The following is a 19351-nucleotide window of genomic DNA, read 5'->3' as shown; positions in this document are numbered from 1 at the left end:
AACAAACACCACTACCACCGTCCCGACCTGCATCCAAGGGTGGAGCTCTCTCTGTGTTCTTCACCCTGCCAAATAAAACAAATGGGGGGAAAATTCCATAGCCATACAGTTCCACTATGTCTTCTCTGCTATTCTTCTACAAAAGTGGATTTGGAAGGGGGGATGGGAGGTGGGAGGAGTGCATAGTGGCAGGTGCTCAGTCCTATGATTTCATTAGTATGGGAGAACTCCAAGGGTGGAAACTTTCTTCACTAGTATAGATCTCCAAGTCTTCTGGAGTCTTAAGAGCATTATCAGGGACACTGAGATATTAAATGACTTATCCATGGTCATATATGCCCTATATGTGTCAGAAGTAGGACTTAAACCCAGAGTTTCTTGTCTCCATGGCTAACACTTGATCTATCATGTCAGTAATTCTTAACCTTTTTTGTACCATGGTGATAGTATGGTGAAGCCTATAGACACCTCAGAATAATGTTTTTAAATGCATAAGATAAATAGATGGGATTACAAAGGAAACCAATTATATTTCAATAAATATGTAATTTTTTCCCATCTAAGTACGTGGACCCTAGGTTTAAAAAAAAACAAAACAAAACAAAACCTGTGTTGTTACTCTGTCTCACAGAAATGAGGATTTTTGATAGATATTATGCTATTTTTTCCAGCGGGAAATTTATCCTACTTGGGAAAATTTTCATGTGTATTTTTCCACATGTCATATGACTTCTACCTCTGGGTTGTAATTCATGGGGAATAATCTGATCTAATGGTAACTTTTAGTAATCTTTGAATTTTTCCAACCATAGAGGGTAGTATATCTTAACAGAAATTTATATTTATATTCATAGACAGTAGGAACTAGAAAAGGTCTTAGCAATACTTTAGTAAAATATTTCTGTTCCCTTCTCCCTTTAACTTTTATTTATTCCTCCCAGTTATTTCCCAGTATATGCCACATCCTGTCCTCCTTACCATTTAATCCCTCCTCCTAGCAGAGAAAATCTTAAGCAAAACCCAATCAACAAAGTCTCCGTGTCTGACAGTATATTCGTTATTCCACACCCATTGTCTACCATTTGTCAACCTAGGAGATCTAAATGTTTTCTCTTTTCTCTGGAACCTTGATTGGTCATTTCCATTCATCTGAATTTGTCAGCATTTTAATGTTTTTATTTAAGATATTATAGCCCCAACACCCACATTTTGTAGATGAAAAAACTAAGTCCCAGAAAGGAAGGGATTTCTGAAAAGCAAGTTAATAGTAGAACTAAAACTGGACTCCAGTTTTTTAGCCTAACACATCAACGTTGATCCAGATAACACCATCCTGCTTCCTTATGACAGCCAAGAGATTTACTTTACATATGTACATATATATAATATTTATATATTCCATATTCACATACAGTATATATGAATGTATATATAAGCCTTTATATACATATTACATGAAACCTTTGTTGTAATCCCCATATATGTGCATATATACATACATACATATATATAAACATATACATGTATGTATATAAAAGCTTTGTTGCAATACCTCTACTTTATAAAGGTTAGGATACCTTCCTGTCTCTTCATAAACAACTTAGTCTCTAGACAGTATTCTTTTTTTTTTTTTTTTTTTTTTTTTTTGGTGAGGCAGTTGGGGTTGAGTGACTTGCCCAGGGTCACACAGCTAGTAAGTGTTAAGTGTCTGAGGCCAGATTTGAACTCAGGTCCTCCTGAATCCAGGGCCGGTGCTCGATCCACTGTGCTACCTAGCTGCCCCCTCTAGACAGTATTCTAATATAGAATATGCTAATCATAATGATAGGTTATAAAGGAGTTAGCAAATATTTCATTTTAATGTCTCCTGTGATTGACAACAAAACTTGTTGACAAACAATCTTAGTACATTATCTACTTTATGAACTCTATGCTCTATTTGGTTTTCCTATTCCTGGCATCCCAGCTTGTCATTTTTTTAATGTCAATGAGGAGAGAACATGTAATGCATTTGTAACTCAAATAGGACTACTTTAGAAATAGTGTATCCCGGGGGCAGCTAGGTGGCACAGTAGATAGAGCACTGGCCTTGGATTCAGGAGGACCTGAGTTCAAATCCAGCCTCAGACACTTGACACTTACTATCTGTGTGACCCTGGGCAAGTCACTTAACCCCAATTGCCTCACCAAAAAAAAAAAGAAATAGTGTATCCTGAATCAAAAGTATAAAAACATCAATAAGTAAAAAGAACAAAGCTTATAATTGGAGAAATAATAGGAAAAATTCAAACTAGCATAAAATAAAGGCATATTTCTCTTTTAAAATAGGTGAGGTACATAAAATATTTATCAATTCTTGATAACAAATTCTTTTATCTATTTTAACTTTCATTTGTGAGAGTTTCACAGGAATCTAGGATGTTCACAATAAATTCTAGTGGACAGAACACTGACTTAATGACTTTGAGAGAATGAATTTTTTAAATTTTTATTTTAGTATTTTATTTTCCCCCAATTACATGGAAAACCAATTTTAAATTTCATTTTTAAAACTCTGAGCTCCAAATTCTCTCCCTTCCCCCTTCTTCTTTCCCTCCTCCCATTGAGAAGGCAAGCAATTCTATATAAGTTATTCATGTGTAGTCATGAAAACATTTCCATATTAATTGTGTTGTGAAAGAAAATATAAACAAAAAGAAAAAACTCCATAAAATAAAATAATATGCTTCCATCTGTATTTAGACACCATCAGTTCTTTCTCTGGAGATCAATAGCATTTTTCATTATAAGTTCTTCAGAGTTGTCTTGGATCATTAAATTTCTGAGAATAGCTAAGACATTCACAGCTGATCATCTTAAAATCTCGCTGTTACTTTGTACATAGTACCTTTCACTTTGCATCAGAAAAATGAAGTAATTTGTATGACTCATGACTTTGACATAAATATCAGGGTCTGTTACCAGCTTCACTAATTGTTCTGTGAATCTTTGGTCAAATAAAAGTAGGATATTCTTCAGTTAGGGGATTTAATGAATAAGATCTATGCATAGGAGGTAAGATGTCATCCCACTTAGGGGTAAAGCTTATGGTTTTATTTTCTGTTTCTTTTAGGTGGGGATGTTCAAGATACACCCAGAGATCCCTGAGTCTATGTCAGCAGAGGCCAAGGCTTTCATATTGCACTGTTTTGAACCAGATCCTGACAAAAGAGCCTGTGCCAATGATTTGCTCATTGATGAGTTCTTAAAAGTTTCTAGCAAAAAGAAGAAGACACAGCCTAAACTTTCAGGTGTGTACCTGCATTGAAAAAGGGGGTGAGTCAGCAGGCATGATGGTACACACCTGTAATCCCAGATACCTAGGAGGCTACAAGTGATGGATCACTTGAGATAAGGAGTTCTGAGCTATAGTGGGCAAAGCTAATTGGGGAGCTGCACTGTTTAGTATTAAAATGGGAGTGCCTGGGAGCAGGGAGCCACCAGGTTGTCTAAGGAAGGATAAATAGGCCCACATATGAATGAAACAGGTGAAAGTTCCTGTTCTGATCCAAGTGGAACTAAGGCCATGACCTTTTTTTTTTTAAAAAGGAAGAAAGAACTAGAGGTGAGTCTAAGTTGAGTCCTAGTTGAATAAAGTGTCTCATAAATTATCAATTTAGGTGGCACAGTGGATAGAATGCTGGGCCTGAAGTCAGGCAGATTCATCTTCCTGAGCTCATATCCAGCCTCAGACACTTATTAGCCATGTGACCTGGACACTTGCCTCAGTGTCCTCGTTTATCAAATGACCTGGAGAAGAAAATGGTAAACCTCTACAGTACCTCTGCCAAGAAGACCCCACAAGGGGTCATGAAGAGTCAGACATGATTAAAACGATTGAAAATCGAATTATAAATTAATAACTTTCACCTGTCCCCACTCATCACTGGAAATTAGGGCAGATCATTACCTAAGAAGTCCTTTAACACCAGAAAACCATAGTGTCATAGCATGGTGTTTCAAGTCTAATTATAAACTTTAAAACTGGCAGCGCTATGTCTTTAACATCCTATTGCTGTAAGTCCTGTTAAAAAATATGTAATTCAGTGCTTTCTTATTGTAGCTGGTACCCAGACTGCACTAAATAGAACTTTAAACTATTCTTGTAATTGTGAGTTCTGTAAATAGCATGTCTTTTTAAGCTTCAGATGTGAGAAAATACCTGCTGCACCTTCAAAAACATTTCTGACAATTGAATAAAAATAAATGATAAATAGGCTTTCAGTTATACAAAAGTTTTTAAAAAACAGTCCAGTGGGGGCAGCTAAGTGGCTGAGTAGATAAAGCACTGGCTCTGGATTCAGGAGGACCTGAGTTCAAATCCGGCCTCAGACACTTGACACTTACTAGCTCTATGACCCTAGGCAAGTCACTTAACCTTCATTGCCCTGCAAAACAAACAGTACAATGAAATAACATCCCTTTGAAGCCGTTTTCTTGGGGAACTCTCTCCTTTCTCCTTCCCCTAGAGGTATATCATGGCCAACCACTCTTAAAGATTTCTTCATGGAGGTAGCATGGTACTTTGGAAAGAGCTTGGGCCTTGGAGTCAGAGGACAGAGGTTCGAGTTCATCTTTGATACTTCAATCAATCAATCATTCATTCAACAAATATTTATTAAGCACAGACACACACAAAAATGAAATAATACCTACTCCTAAGGAACTTATATTCTAAAGCATGAAGTTCTTATATATATATGTATGTATACATACATGTGTGTGTTTACATACATGCACATTTATATATACACATGTGTACATATATTACTTTGAATTTATTCTCTATATTTTGGGGTTTATACTTATATATGATTATATATATTTATATGTGTATTATATATTTATATAAATATATTTAAATAAATCTATATGACATAGATATATACTTATATAGATACATATATTTACATATACATATATTAGTATAAACCCCCAAATATGAAGAGAATTAATAACAAAGTAGTTATTAAATATAAGGTGGTTTAAGAAGGAAGGCACCAACAGTTAGATGATCAATCTTGAAGGAAGAGTGTAATTCTAGGGGGAGGAGAGGAGAGAGTGTATTCCAGGGTATGCAGGGATGGCCATTGCAAAGAAGGGAAATGAAATACCTTGTATCAGAAACCAAGAAGACCAGTTTGTCTGGATCACAGAGTGTGGGAAGGGGAATACTGAACAGTGAGGCTGGAAAAGTAATTTGGGGCCAGGTTGTAGAAGATGTTAAAAGTTAAACAGAAATTTGTATTTTAGCCTAGAAGCAATAGGAAGCCCATGGAGTTTATCGAGTAGGGGAATGATACAGGTAGATCTGCACTTAAGGAAAAATACTTTGACAGCAGTAGGGTAGGCCAGAGCAAGAAGGATCTTTAGACAGGAAGATCAATTTGGATGCTACTGCAGTAATCTATGTAAGAGGTGATGAATGCCTTGAACTAAGGAGATTTTTCCCTCCAGAACATTTTCTACCCCTTCTTCAAATGAGTAGAATAAGGGCAGCTAGGTGGTGCAGTGAATAAAGCACCGGCCCTGGATTCAGGAAGACCTGAGTTTAAATCCAGCCTCAGACACTTGACACTTACTAGCTGTGTGACGTTGGACAAGTCACTTAACCCTCATTGGCCTGCCCACTCCCCAAAATGAGTAGGATAAAAGGGTAGAAAATGTTTTGGAAGGAGAAAGGACAAGATGGCAAATTATATAGGATATGTGGAGTGAGAAAAGTAAGGAGTTAAGGATATCACCAAGATTACAAACTTGGGAGACTGGAAGAATTGTGGCACCTTTGACAGAAATAGGAAAGTTTGGAAGGGAAATGGATTTTTTTAAAGTGAGGCAATTGGGGTCAAGTGACTTTCCCAGGGTCACACAGCTAGTAAGTGTTAAGTGTCTAAGGCCAGATTTGAACTCAGGTACTCCTGACACCAGGGCCGGTGCTCTATCCACTGTGCCACCTAACTGCCCAGGGAAATGGATTTTAGGGAAAAGATCATGAATTCTGCTTTGGATATGTTGAGTTTGAGATGTCTTTGGGACATCCATTTTGGAATATCTACTGAGCAGTTGTTTATGGGGGACTGAGACTCAGGGGAGAAATAGGTACTAGATATAGGCATCTGAAAATCATGTTCAGAGAGATGATAAAACTAAGGGCAGCCGAGAAGGTTCCAGAGAATATATAAGGTATGTTCTATATAGAACCATGGGGAACACCCAGAGTCAGGAGATGTGATATGGATGATGAGACATCAAAGGAGACTGAAAAGAGCCATCAGAAATATAGGAAAACTGGGAGAGAGGAAAGAGTACCTGGGAAGAAAGTATGGTCATCAGTGTCTGGTGGAGCAGATGGGTTGAGAAGGATGAGGATCAGAAAGAAAAAATCAGATCTGGCAATTGTTGGTAACTTTAAAGAGGGTATTTTTAGTCGGGTGAAGAGGTCTGAAGTCAGATTGCAAAGTCGAGTGAGTGAGTGAAAAGAGAATGAAGACAAATGGTGTTTTTAGAAATTTGGCTGAGAAAGGGAAAGATAAAGGACAGTGGCTTAATGGAATGGTAGGATCTAGTGAAGATTTTTTTTTAAGGATGGGGGAAACTTGGGCATGTATGAAGATGGTAGAGAAGGAATCAATAAATAAGATGTTGACAATTAAGGGGACAGAAGATGATGGAACTTGCAAAATGCTGAAGAAGACTAGGGGTTGGGGTCAAGCACAGATATAGGAGGCTTGGCCTTGGCAAGGAGAAGGACTGCCTCATTGTCAAAGATTACAAACAGGGAGGAATAAAAGATGAAGTCAAGGAGTTTTTAAATGAAGAGACAGGGAAAAGAAGAAGGTCAGGTCAAATGACCCTATTTTCTCATAAACTAAGGCGAAATCCTTAGCTAAGAGGAAAGAGGGAAGGGGAAGTACTAAGAAGCTTGGGGAGAGACAAGATTTGGAAGAGCTTCTGTGTGGAGTGAGGTGTGAAATTAATGGAAAGGAAGAAAATGATTGCTTTGTTACAGTGAGTTGAGGTGAGTGAGTGTCCAGTTGAGATTAAATGACAAATTCTAATGCATCCAGTCCGCATGGTGCTGGGGCTTCCTCTAGCTCTGTTCAGGAGTCTGTGAGTAAGAATAAAAGATGAAGATGGCGGGAGTATGCCAGGGCTGAAGTTTAACAAGAGATGAGTAGTGATAGGACCAGGGGCTTAGGGATTTGAGAGTAGAGGCTAGTGTGTAATTGAATTGACTAACCATAGGAACAAGGCTGGAAAGGAAGGCGAGTGAAATCAGAGCAGGGAAAATGTCCTGAAAAAAAGGACTTAGAAGTAAAGGGATTGAAGGTCTTCAATGAGGGAGAAGAATTAGCTTAGGAGGGATGAGGCAAAGGAGGTTGTTTTATGATAGAGAAATGTCAGATTAAGAAAATGAAACACTTGTGGGTCGTGGTAAGATCCAAGGCATAACCATTCCTATGCATGACTGAGCTGGAATGAAATAGTAGGTCATGATATTAAAGACTGAGGAACTGGGAGGTCAGGGACTTTATGGGAGCATCAGTATTGATGTCATTCCCTAGAACAAAGGCAGAAGTTGAGGAGGTGATAAGATAGGTGCGTTCCCTCTCTTAATGATGTTGGGGGACCTAGATTGGATAGAGCTTTTTTTTTTTTTTTAATTTTTTTTTTTTTTTGGTGAGGCAATTGGGGTTAAGTGACTTGCCCAGGATCACACAGCCAGTAAGTGTTAAATGTCTGAGGCCAGATTTGAACTCAGGCACTCCTGACTCCAGGGCCGGTGCTCTATCGACTGCACCATCCAGCTGCCCCGGGTAGAGCTTTTTTAATAGAGGGAACTTCAAAGGAGCAAATGTTTCCAAGTTATCAATTGGTAGTTAATGGAGAGTGGAAAAGTGACTGTTGGTGACAAGAAGTATTCTGAATCTCCTTCTTGGGCCAGTTGGGTTGGGAGAAGAGTGAGGGGAATGAGCATAAAGCCAGTGATTGAGAGAATGGCTATGCAGGGAAGGCTTCAGGGAAGGTAGGGGGGAGCCAGGTCCCAGTGAGGGCTAGTAGCTGGAAGGAGTGCTCCCTTTGTAAATTTAGACAGGTCAGTTAACATCCCTAGACCTCAGTTTCTTCATATGTAAAATGCTCAGCTTGGACAGCCACAGAGGTCTCTGAGAGTTACAGATCTATGGTCCTATGATGAATCAATGGATTAAAAAGCAGGTTAAGGGGTGGCTAGGTGATGCAGTGGATAAAGCACCAGCTCTGGAGTCAGGAGGACCTGAGTTCAAACCCGGTCTCAGACACTTGACACTTACTAGCTGTGTGACCCTGGGCAAGTCACTTAACCCTGCCAAAAACAAACAAAGCAGGTGTTAAGTGCTTACCATGCTGCCTCATGGAGATACAGATACAAAACAAAGACTGTACCTGCCCTCAAGGACCTTACTTTCTTACCGTGAAGACAACACATATAGGGGAGGCGTGGCCATGGAGGGATATTTTGGTTTGGAAAATTATACAAATGATGAGTAGAGCTATAAAAGACTGGATTGACATGCCTTTCCAATAGTAATGGCAGTATTGGTTTGATTATAGTTCCAGAACTGGAATGGGAAGGTGGGGCAGGGAGGAACTATGAATCTTTTCTCCCAGACACTAAGGCATGAATCATAGGGGCTTTTGCAGCAAGACACAAAAATCTGATTCATTCTCCCTCTTTTTTTTCCTGAAATGAGGTTTTTTTTAAAATTGCTAACAGCAATTTTCAAAACTTATTTCAGGAAAGATATGTGCGTGTGTATGTGTATAAAACCATGTAAGACATACATACATATATACACGTATATGTATAAAATACACACATTTTTCATGAAATGAGTTCTGAAAATATTTTTTCTAAAATGAGGTCTCAAGATTATATTTATTTTTATATATTTTCAGATGATAAATATATGTTATCTTAAAATCATTATATATATTTCCTGTAAATATGTAATAAAAGATATACTATAATAAAATAAGTAATAGATTATCTGAAAATATCTATTCATACACACACACACACACACACACACACATATACACATACACATGCTGTCATTTTTGGTCCATATATTAAAAAGCCATCTGTTGAAAGGAATCTATTCTTCATTCCCTGCTTTGACTTTTGGTTAGTACCTAAGAATGAGAACATATTTAAAATGAAGACATACTAACTCTACTTACATTTCCTTCCACAGCTCTTTCAGCTGGATCAAATGGTGAGTCCAGTGGGGTTTTTTTCACCTTTATCTATTTATAAAGCTATTTTTAAAAAATATTCACCCCCTCAGGGAAACAAAGTGTGGTATGCTGTGTGCTGAGCTCCAGCCTCCTTCGTCAATTAGCTTAAATAATTCTATTTTGCGTTATGTGCCAGCACTCGACAAAACAGCTGTAAATCACATTGGGCACCCTGTTTAAATTTTCTGCCTTCACTAGTGAGCTGGTGACCGTGTTCTTTGAAATGATGGCTTTGAATCCAGTCAGCTCTCTCAGCCTTACCTATGCGTTAACTAACCACTTTGTAGATTTTTCTGAGGTGAATTTTCAATCTAAATTTTTCACTCTGTCACCTTGAACTGCAAACTGCAGCTGCCAGTCGGTGGGAGCTCAGAGAGTACAAATGGATCTTCAACATTAGCCTAAGGAAATCATTATGAGGAAGGCAAATATGCTCCAAAGTGATAGTGCAAAGCCAAATGAGAACAGTTTTTAAATTATCCATGTCCTGGATTGCCTCATGTTTGCTTCTATCCACTGGATTATTATATTACTATGTGGGTAAATAGGTGAACTGACTTTTTATGGAGCCTAATCAAATATCCTTCCTCTTATTTCTGACAGCGTTATTCCTGAAGGCTTGGAGTAAGAGTCAGAAGGCTTAGGTGCCAGGCCCATCTCTACCATTAACTACCTGTGTGGCATTAGCATATCGCTTTACTTCAGTTTCCTTATTTGTAAAGTGACAATTGGACTAAATGTTCTTTGAGAGCCCTGTATAGATTTTAAAATCTTTCATCTAAGAGTAATTGTTTGAAAAGAATTCTTAAGGATTTCTAAAAAAAAAAATCAATCTATTTTCATTATTTTTATCAATTTTAGGAGTGAGCAGAGGCAACAGATCTGGGCTAAATAGTCTATTTATGCTTTACTTGATACATAAGCACTGTGTATTATAATCTGTGTAGAGCAGTGTCAGTTGTCCATTGCCTAAAGGTTCCCTTATTGTTATCACAGGAGTTAGAATAGCAATATACCACAAAACTTATCCAGTCTAACCTCATTTTCTTAATAAGAAACCAAGGCCCAGAGAGACATTACTTGCCTGAGATCATGTTATAAGATGGAAAAGAAAGTCATCTGGATCCCAACCCAGTGTTTTTTCCACCATATGAAACTATGTCTCTCTCCACAGAGACTAATGCTATTCATGGTCCATTCTAATACCAAGAAAAATCAAATGTATTAGAGGCTTCCATGTGGGGGAAAAATGGGTGTTTCCACCATCTTTGTGCATTTAGCTAAAAGCAGCCATTTGGCAATCATTTCTTAAGGATTTGCTGGGTGCCAGCTAGGTGGTGCAGTGATTAGCACACTGTGCTTAGAGTCAAGAAAATCTGCTAGCTATGTGACCCTGGGCAAGTCACTTATCTGCCTCCATTTCTTCAACTATAAAATGAGAAGAACAGTTTTTATTGTTCATTCATTTCAGTCATGTCTCATTCTTCATGACCCCATTTGGGGTTTTCTTGGCAAAGATACTGGAGCTGTTTGTTGTTTCCTTCTCCAGATTGTTTTATAGATGAGGAAATGGAGTCAAACAGGGTTAAGTGACTTGCCCAGGGTCACATAGGTAGTAAGTCTGAAGCCAGATCTGAATTCAGGAAGAGGAGTCTTCTGGAATCCAGGTCCAGCACTCTATCCACTGTTCCCCCTACCTGCCCCAGGGATAATAATAGCATCTTTCTTGTAGAGTTATTGTAAAAAAAAAAAATCAAATGAGATAGCATTTATAAAGAGCTTAGCACAATGCCTGGCACATAGCAGATACTATGTAAATGCTGTCATCATTATCTGTGCTTAGCAAATAGACCCAGAATGATAACCTTTGCCCTCAAGGAGTTTACATTCTAATGAGAGAAGTCAAAACATAAAAGAGAGCTGAAAAGCAGGTGGAAGAAAGAGGGTACCTGGAGGAGATGGGGGTAGGGGGTAACAGTAGAGAAAATATTGGGGGCAGCTAGGTGGCACAGTGGATAAAGCACCAGCCCTGGATTCAGGAGGACCTGAGTTCAAATCTGGCCTCAGACACTTGACACTTACTAGCTGTGTGACCCTGGGCAAGTCACTTAACCCCCATTGCCCAGCCAAAAAACAAAAAACCAAAAGAACCTTCCTATTGTCCACATTTCATAGATTTGTTGCTTTCAATAATTGATCATTTTTTTAATCCTATTATGCTTTTCTCCCTCTTCCTTAATAAACAAGAGTATCTTAGAAGCATATCCTTGCCTGTCCCTGTGCTAGTAGAAGACACAAGCAGCAGCAGCGAGTATGGGTCTGTTTCACCTGACACGGATTTAAAAGTAGATCCATTCTCTTTCAAAACAAGAGCCAAATCCTGTGGAGAAAAAGATGGGAAAGGAATACGGACACTCTTTCTGGGGTAAAGATCTGGCTCGTTTTGGGTGGATGAGGGAGGGAGGGAGGGAGGGAGGGAGGGAGGGAGGGAGAGAGAGAGAGAGAGAGAGAGAGAGAGAGAGAGAGAGAGAGAGAGAGAGAGAGAGAGAAGGAGGGTGAAGGGAGGGAGCAGGAGAGGTGGATGGAGAGGGAGCAGGAGAGGGGACAGGAGGGAGGGAGAGAGATTGAGAAAGAGATAAGGAGGGGCAGAGACAGGGATGGAGAGAAAGAGGAGGAGAGGCAGAGAGATAGAGAGAGAAGGTAAGGGAACAGGAGGAAGGGAGAGAGATTGAGAAAGAGATAAGGAGGGGCAGAGGGAGGTGGGGGGAGGGATGGAGAGAAAAGGAAGAAAAGAGAAGGGGGCAGGAGGGAGATATGGGGGAAGAGAGAAAATAAATTTATGTCTTTGTTTCATAAATAAAATAATGATTTTAGTGCACATATTTTTATAGTATTCCAGATGAGAATTTTGAAGATCACAGCGCTCCCCCTTCTCCTGAAGAAAAAGATTCTGGATTCTTTATGCTGAGAAAAGATAGCGAACGAAGAGCCACTCTACATAGGATATTAACAGAAGACCAGGACGAAGTTGTGAGAAACCTAATGGAATCATTGGCCCAGGTAAAATCACCTCTTGACACAATTTTGAAATGTTAGATAGCAAATTCAGATAGTTGGGCAAGTCATCATACTGATAAGAAACAAAATGAGGATCATGAGATCATCAGTTTGGAGTTAAAAGGGACCTTAGAAGCCGCTGAGTCCAGCCCTCTCATTTTGTTGAGGAGGAAGCAGAGATACTGAAGTAAGATGACTTAACCAGGGTCACAAAGCTAGGAAGCGCCTGAGGAAGGATTTGAACCAAACTCAAAGGCTGCCATGAGGGGTCAGAGCTTGGGAGACAGCCAGTGAAGAAAGGGCATAAATGGAAGATGGAAGGCATGTTTCCTCTTCTGAAAAATGGGCATCGTAATAGTAACTATTTCACAGGTGTTTTGTTTTGTTTTGCTTTGCTTTGCTTTGCTTTTTAGAAACAGATGAGATAAGATGTGTCAAGGGCTTTGTTAAAACATAAAGATTTTGGGAGCAGCTAAGTGGCACAGTGGATAGAGCACAGGACCTTAGTTCAAATCCAGCCTCAGATGCATACTGTGTGACCCTGGGCAAGTCATTTACACCCCCACTGCCTCAAAAAAATAAAAAATTTAGGATCATAGATTTAAGTTTGTAGAGGTGATCTAGTATAATTTCCTCACTTTACAGACAAAGGACTGAGACCAAAAGGGGCTAAGTGACTTGCCCAGAGTTTCACAGCTAATGTTTGAAGCCAGACTTGAATTCAGATCTTCCTGATTCTAGGTCCAACACCATGCTGCCTCACATATGAGCCCAGTAGAAATCATCAGTCTTTACTCTTTTGTTCCATAAGTTTGAGAGGGAGTGGTAGAATTTTAAAAATATTTTCCCATAGAAACAGCATTGTTCATGGCAACCAGCCCATAAAAGCTCATTTAAACTTATAAGATCCCAGCTTGGGGCATACTCAAGGTTCTGTCTAAGGCCCTCTGTACTCTGTGACTTGGTAATCTCATCATGGGTTCAGTTATAATCTCTATGCGTTGTTGTTCAGTTGTTTCAGATGTGTCCTACTCTTTATGACTACATCTGGGGTCCTCTTGGCAGAGATACTAGAGTGGCTTGCCATTTCCTTCTTCAACACATTTGACAGATGAAGAAACTGAGGTACACAGGGTTGATTCAGAGACTTGCCCCAGGGTCACATGGCTAGTAAGTGACTGATGCTGGATTTGAACTCGGGTCCTTTCCAACTCCAGGACTGGCATTTATACCCACTGTGCCACCTAGCTGCCCCTAGATACCCAACCCTAGATTCTGTCTTGAGCTATAATCACTTTCCAGCTGCCTCTTGGGCATATAACTGTGAAGTGGAGGGATGGGTTTAATTGATCAAACTGATCATGAGGCATCCCAAAGAATTATAAGACTCAGTGACTCAGTTTCCCAAATTTTATTAGAAGACTGGTGGCTGGGGGCAGCTAGATGGTTCCGTGGATAAAGCACCAGCCCTGGATTCAGGAGGACTTGAGTTCAACTCCAATCTCAGACACTTGACACTTACTAGCTGTGTGACCCTGGGCAAGTCACTTAACCCCAATTGCCCTGCAAAAAAGAAAAAAAAAAGACTGGTGGCCACAGGGAGAGCACCCAAAGGAGAAAAGCAAAGTGTCTCGAATAGGGAGATGGAAATGGTTATATTTATAGTAAGAAAAGTAGGTTATCTCCTCATTGTCTTAAATCTACTCCTTACGGGAGGTTCATATCCTATTTTGGAATTCTTGGGGTCCTAAGACAACCTCTGAGGTGGTACCTTTTTCCCCGGGGGTGTGTTTTGGGGGTTTAAATGTCATAAGATAATCCTAAAGACACATTTGGTCCTTCTGTTAACCCTTTTTAGCCTTCTCCATCAACTGGATATCTCAGAGGCATCTCAAAATATAACTTACCATTTCTTTCCCTGTCCCACCCCGAGCATTCCTCCCTTCTAAATATGCCCATTACTATTGAGGGCAGCACCATCCTCCCAGTCACCCAGGCTTCCCAGGCTTACTACTTGAGGGTCATCCTCTTGGCACCTACCAGCAAAGGCTGTTGGAAGGATCAGATGAAATAGCATGTAAAATGTTCTGCAGACCTCAAAGCACTATGTAAATGGTAGATATCATTAATTATCATCATCCTCAGCTGCTCACTCTCACTCACCTCACACGCACACATCAGTCCATTGCCAGATCTTGCCATTTCTACCTTCACAGCATCTCTCGTAGGTGTCCTCTTCCCTCCAGTCCTACAGCTGCTACGCTAATTCAGGCCCTCGTCACCTCTTGCCTGGCCTACCATGAAAACCTCTGACTGGGCCCCCTTCCTCGTGTCTCTCCCCACTCCAATCCATCCTCCACCAAGGAGATTTTCCTAAAGTGAAAGGAGACATGTGTCACGTCCCCTGCTCAAGAATACTCCAGTGATGTCCCATCACCTCCAGAGTCAGCTACAAACTCCTGGTTAGCATTTGAAACTTGGTAACCTGGCCCGTCCTACTGTTCCCCCTACTCCAACGTCCGGCATTTTCTCCTCTCTCGTTGTGATGTCCTGGCTTCCTTCCAGTCTCTGCTAATATCCTGCCTTTCACCAGAAGCCACAACTCTTTCCCAGCCTCCTTGATCTTCTTGCCTTTCCTCTGTGATTAGTTCCAATTTGTCTTGTAAATCTCTTACTCCTATGTGGTTGTTTGCTTGTTGTCTCTCCCCCCATTAGACTATCGATTCCTTTAGGACAGGGATTCTTTTCTGCCCCCTTTTTTTTTTGTATCCTCGGTGCTTAGCACCGTACCAGATACATAGAAAACACTTAATAAAATGCTTCTTGACTTGACTCTTCTTCTGATCCGTTCTCTAAGATTCTTCTAGATTTCTGTCCTTAAAGCAAGGGAAAAATAAACAAACAAACCCTTATGAGCCCTTCTAGGGACTTTTAGTCCTAGTAACTGTGAGCAAATGAGAGAATGTCAAAAATAAAATGAGAAAGTTTCCAGAAATCCATAAAAGTCTCACCCTGAATTTTTTTTGTTTTATTGGACTATAAATAGAACCAGGCCCCATTCAGTATACTTTTTTCTTAGTGTCTACTACATATCAGGCACTCTGCAAGCTTCCGGGCCTATAAAGATAAAAACCAAGTATTTCCTCTTCTCAAGGAACTTACCTCCTATTGGACATGTATGCAGATAAAGAAGTATAAAATAGATTCAGAGTAATATCAAGAGAGGAGAGAGCTAATAACTGGGGTGGAAGGAGGATGGAAGTCTCTGTCTTTGGCTCCTCCTTGCTCTACAATTATCACTTTATCTTTCTTCTTGACAGTCTGGTTCAGTCCAATATAGTCCTTTTAATCATGGGGTTACGGCTTCTAGCTCCCAAGTTCCCTCCATAAAGAAATTCTCCCTCCTTCCGCTCTTTTCCTCCTTCCTTCATCCCCTATCAGCCCATACACAGATACAATCAAAACAGAAAAACCACTCAGGTATTAATGGAAGCTTCGGGGGCATACAGACAACTGAATGAATGTTCACCCACATTTCAGAGGACAACACAGACTTCCTTTGGGAAGCAGGAAGACCACCTTGCATCTGTCACCAGCAGAAATGAGGAAGAAGCTCTGGAGTGAGAGGTGCAGAGTAGAGCTGCTGAGAGTGGTTTATTGGAAAGATGGAACCAGACAGGGACAATATGGTTCCGAGGGAGGGAGGGAGGAGCCATAGTAGAGATCCATTTTCCCCCACCTTTCTTCTCAATTTTGGTTTGGTTTGAGCCTTTTTTGTTTTTTTATCGCTTTCCACTTTCCTTCACCAACCCAGCCCTCTACTGGGTCTGAAGTCAAATAAGAAGTAGAGAGCAAGTTTGGGTGGGGAGGCTGGGAGAGGAAGTGGACAAACGAATGATGGATTTGTGGTAGCAAGAGGAAAGATGAAAGAAATAGGCAAGGGAAGGAAGGGCGGTTCCTCTAGTTGCCTGTCTGGGGTATGTGGCAGTTCTTTCTATGCCAAAAAAAAAAATTTATATATATATATATATACAAACACACACACACACACACATACACACATTAAATATACATGAATTAGATACTTTCTGTATACTTCATGGCCCAAAGGTCTTGGTGAAGTTTTAAGCTTTGATAGCTTAAACTTTATAGTTTGGGGAACATTGAAATTATAAGCTTTCAAATTATAAAACTGCACCAAGACCTTTGGGATACCCTGTATTAATAATCACAGTGCACTTTTCTGATTCAGAAGGCATACCAAATTTTCTTCAAAAGTATAGAATTTAGATTTTGAGTATTGTTTTTGGCACAAGAGACATAGGAGAGAAAATGTGGAGTCAGGAAGAACTGGGTTGAAATTCCAACTCAAACTCTTACTAGCTGTATGACCCTGGACAAGTCATTGAACCTCCCTGAGCCTCAGTTTTCTTATCTGTGATATGAGAGACAAAACTCACTATCTTTCAAGTCCTACAAATCAAGTGTTATTATGAGTGCACTTTTAGCAATAATGAAATAGGGAACAACTACGCAGTGAATTAGTCGCCATCAGGAAAGAGAGCCCAGGTTTGTAGATGACTGTTGTAGTTGTTGTTCTGTCATTCAGTCATGTCCAACTATGTGACCCCGTGATTGTTTTCCGTGGGGTTTTCTGGGCAAAGATACTGGAGTAGTTTGCCATTCCCTTCTCCATTGTGTTCCTCATTTGGAAGATGAGTGGCCTGCCCAGGTTCACACAGCCAGTATGTATCTGAGGCCACATTTGAACTCAGATCTGTCTGACTCTAACCCTAGTACTTTATCCATTGCACCACCCAGCTGCCCCTTGTAGATGCCTAGGAATAGTCTAATGACAAAATCCCACAGATTTTTTTTTCCTTAAGAATTATATTAATATAGTGGGCAACTAGATGGTGCAGTGGATAAAGTACCAGCCCTGGATTCAGAAGGACCTGAGTTCAAATCTGGCCTCAGACACTTGACCCATACCAGCTGTGTGACCCTGGGCAAGTCACTTAAACCCCAATGCCCTGCCCCCTCCCAAAAGAATTACAATATAACTAGCTTTTCTTTGAATTCAGCTGATGTTGAGGTTTATTTTTTCCCCCCAGCACCTACCACAGTTCGTGGCACATAGTAGGTCCTTAATAAAATCTTTGTTGACATATATTTTTTCAATTCCTGATCCATAGAATAATGTGGTTTCTAGTTCAGAAATGCCATTGATATGCAATAGCCTTATATAAGAGCACTGTGTTTGCTTCTTAAATGACAACTGTTGATGATTCTATGAAATATCATTGACATTGAATCAAGCTCTCTCCTTTATTCTCTCGTATAAGTCAGGCCTCTCTTCAAGGCACTTTAAGGAGCATCCAAGGAGATACATGAATTGGACCAATATTATATAAGCCTGGTAAATGGGAGCTACAATGATGCCATATAGAGAAAAACTAAAGCACTAAATGTTCCTTCTTAGGACATTGATGCAGGGACAAGAAGCAACATGTTTTTCTGTTACAAAAACAAAGCTAATGCCAAAGAAGTTTGCTATCTAAACTTTATTCACAAACAGGCAGATTTTTCAGGAAGATAAAATGTCTGAGCAGCTAAAATGTTTGTCTCCTTGACTACATTTTTTTGCATTATTATGATTTGGTTTCTTTTTCTATCCCAATTGCAATTTAATTTCAATTTGGAAAAAATAAGTTTTTATAGTTTTTGCAATCTGTAAATTGGGCAAAAAAAAAAAAAGGAAAGGAGAAGGTGTCTTTTAATGATGGCTGCAAGCATTCTTATGGACAGCTAGGTGGTACGGTGGATAGAGTGCAGGGCCTGAGGCAAGAAAGACTCCTCTTCCTGAGTTCAAATCTAGCTTCAGACACTTACTAGCAATGCCCCTGGGCAAGTCACTTATCGCCAATTACCTTAAATAAATAAATGGTTGCTTTTCCCCTTCCCTCCCTAAATAAACAATTACAAGGCAGGCATCAAACTTTTTCATCTTTGTATCCCAGGAACCTAACATGGCATTTTGGACATCTTAGGCGTTTAATAACAATAACATTTCCCACTTGAGGTCCATTCCAACTCTCAAATTCTATGAATTAAGCTGAAGGTCTTGCTTATTGTTTAATGTTATACAACAGATTCTTTCCTAGAGTCTTTGTGTTATAAATATAAAAGCATAAGAGAAGTATATTTCATGGAATAACAGTTCTCAGTCACAACAAAGGAAATAAAGTTGAGAGAGGATTTTGTCAAAAGCCTTACATTTGGGGGGCAGTTAGGTGACAGTGCATAAAGCACCGGCCCCGGATTCAGGAGGACTTGAGTTCAAATCCAGCCTCAGACACTTGACACTTAATAGCTGTGTGACCCCGGGCAAGTCACTAAACCTTCATTGCCCCACCCTGCCCCCCAAAAAAGCCTTACATTTTACTTAAAGTATTTTTGTATGCATCCATCACTGTTTTAAATTATTGGGGTGGGATAAAGAAAAAGTTGCCGAGATGGACTCTACCTGACGTGCTAATTTCTTCCCCAGGGATCTGAGTCACCTAAACTAAAATGGGAGCACATCACCACTTTAGTTGTGAGCCTCAGAGAGTTTGTGAGGTCAACAGATCGGAAAATCATAGCAACCACCCTGTCTAAGCTGAAGCTGGAGCTGGACTTCGATAGCCATGGCATCAGTCAAGTCCAAGTGGTTCTGTTCGGTTTCCAAGATGCTGTAAGTACTCCCCACCCCCACCCCAAGATTTTCTTTGTCTGTTACTCTTGAAAGCCAGGCTAAAATTCATGAACAACACGGGATAGACCTGCAATTGTCTTCTCTTCATTATTCTTTATTTAAAAAAAAAAAAAGGAAAAAAAAGATTCCAATGGCTGCTGATAAAACACCCACCTTCTTACAATCATACTTCTAACAACAAAGACTTTTTTTGGAGGGGGATAAGTTATAGAACCAGGA

At 39.9% G+C, this 19351-nt stretch overlaps 1 protein-coding gene across 1 annotated transcript in view; it reads left to right on the top strand.

Annotated features, from left to right (window-relative positions):
- Nucleotides 1–19351, top strand: part of MAP3K5 (mitogen-activated protein kinase kinase kinase 5) — a 316674-nt gene that overhangs the window by 266012 nt on the left and 31311 nt on the right. The window contains exons 20-24 of the mRNA XM_043962348.1: nucleotides 3113–3290; nucleotides 9276–9296; nucleotides 11566–11743; nucleotides 12210–12378; nucleotides 18926–19111. Coding sequence (XP_043818283.1) covers nucleotides 3113–3290; nucleotides 9276–9296; nucleotides 11566–11743; nucleotides 12210–12378; nucleotides 18926–19111 — 732 coding nt within the window. The remainder of the gene's footprint in view (nucleotides 1–3112; nucleotides 3291–9275; nucleotides 9297–11565; nucleotides 11744–12209; nucleotides 12379–18925; nucleotides 19112–19351) is intronic.

The sequence above is a fragment of the Dromiciops gliroides genome, chromosome 4, assembly GCF_019393635.1.
Source record: "Dromiciops gliroides isolate mDroGli1 chromosome 4, mDroGli1.pri, whole genome shotgun sequence".
Lineage (NCBI taxonomy): Eukaryota > Metazoa > Chordata > Mammalia > Microbiotheria > Microbiotheriidae > Dromiciops > Dromiciops gliroides.
This window is presented reverse-complemented; position numbering and strand designations above follow the sequence as displayed.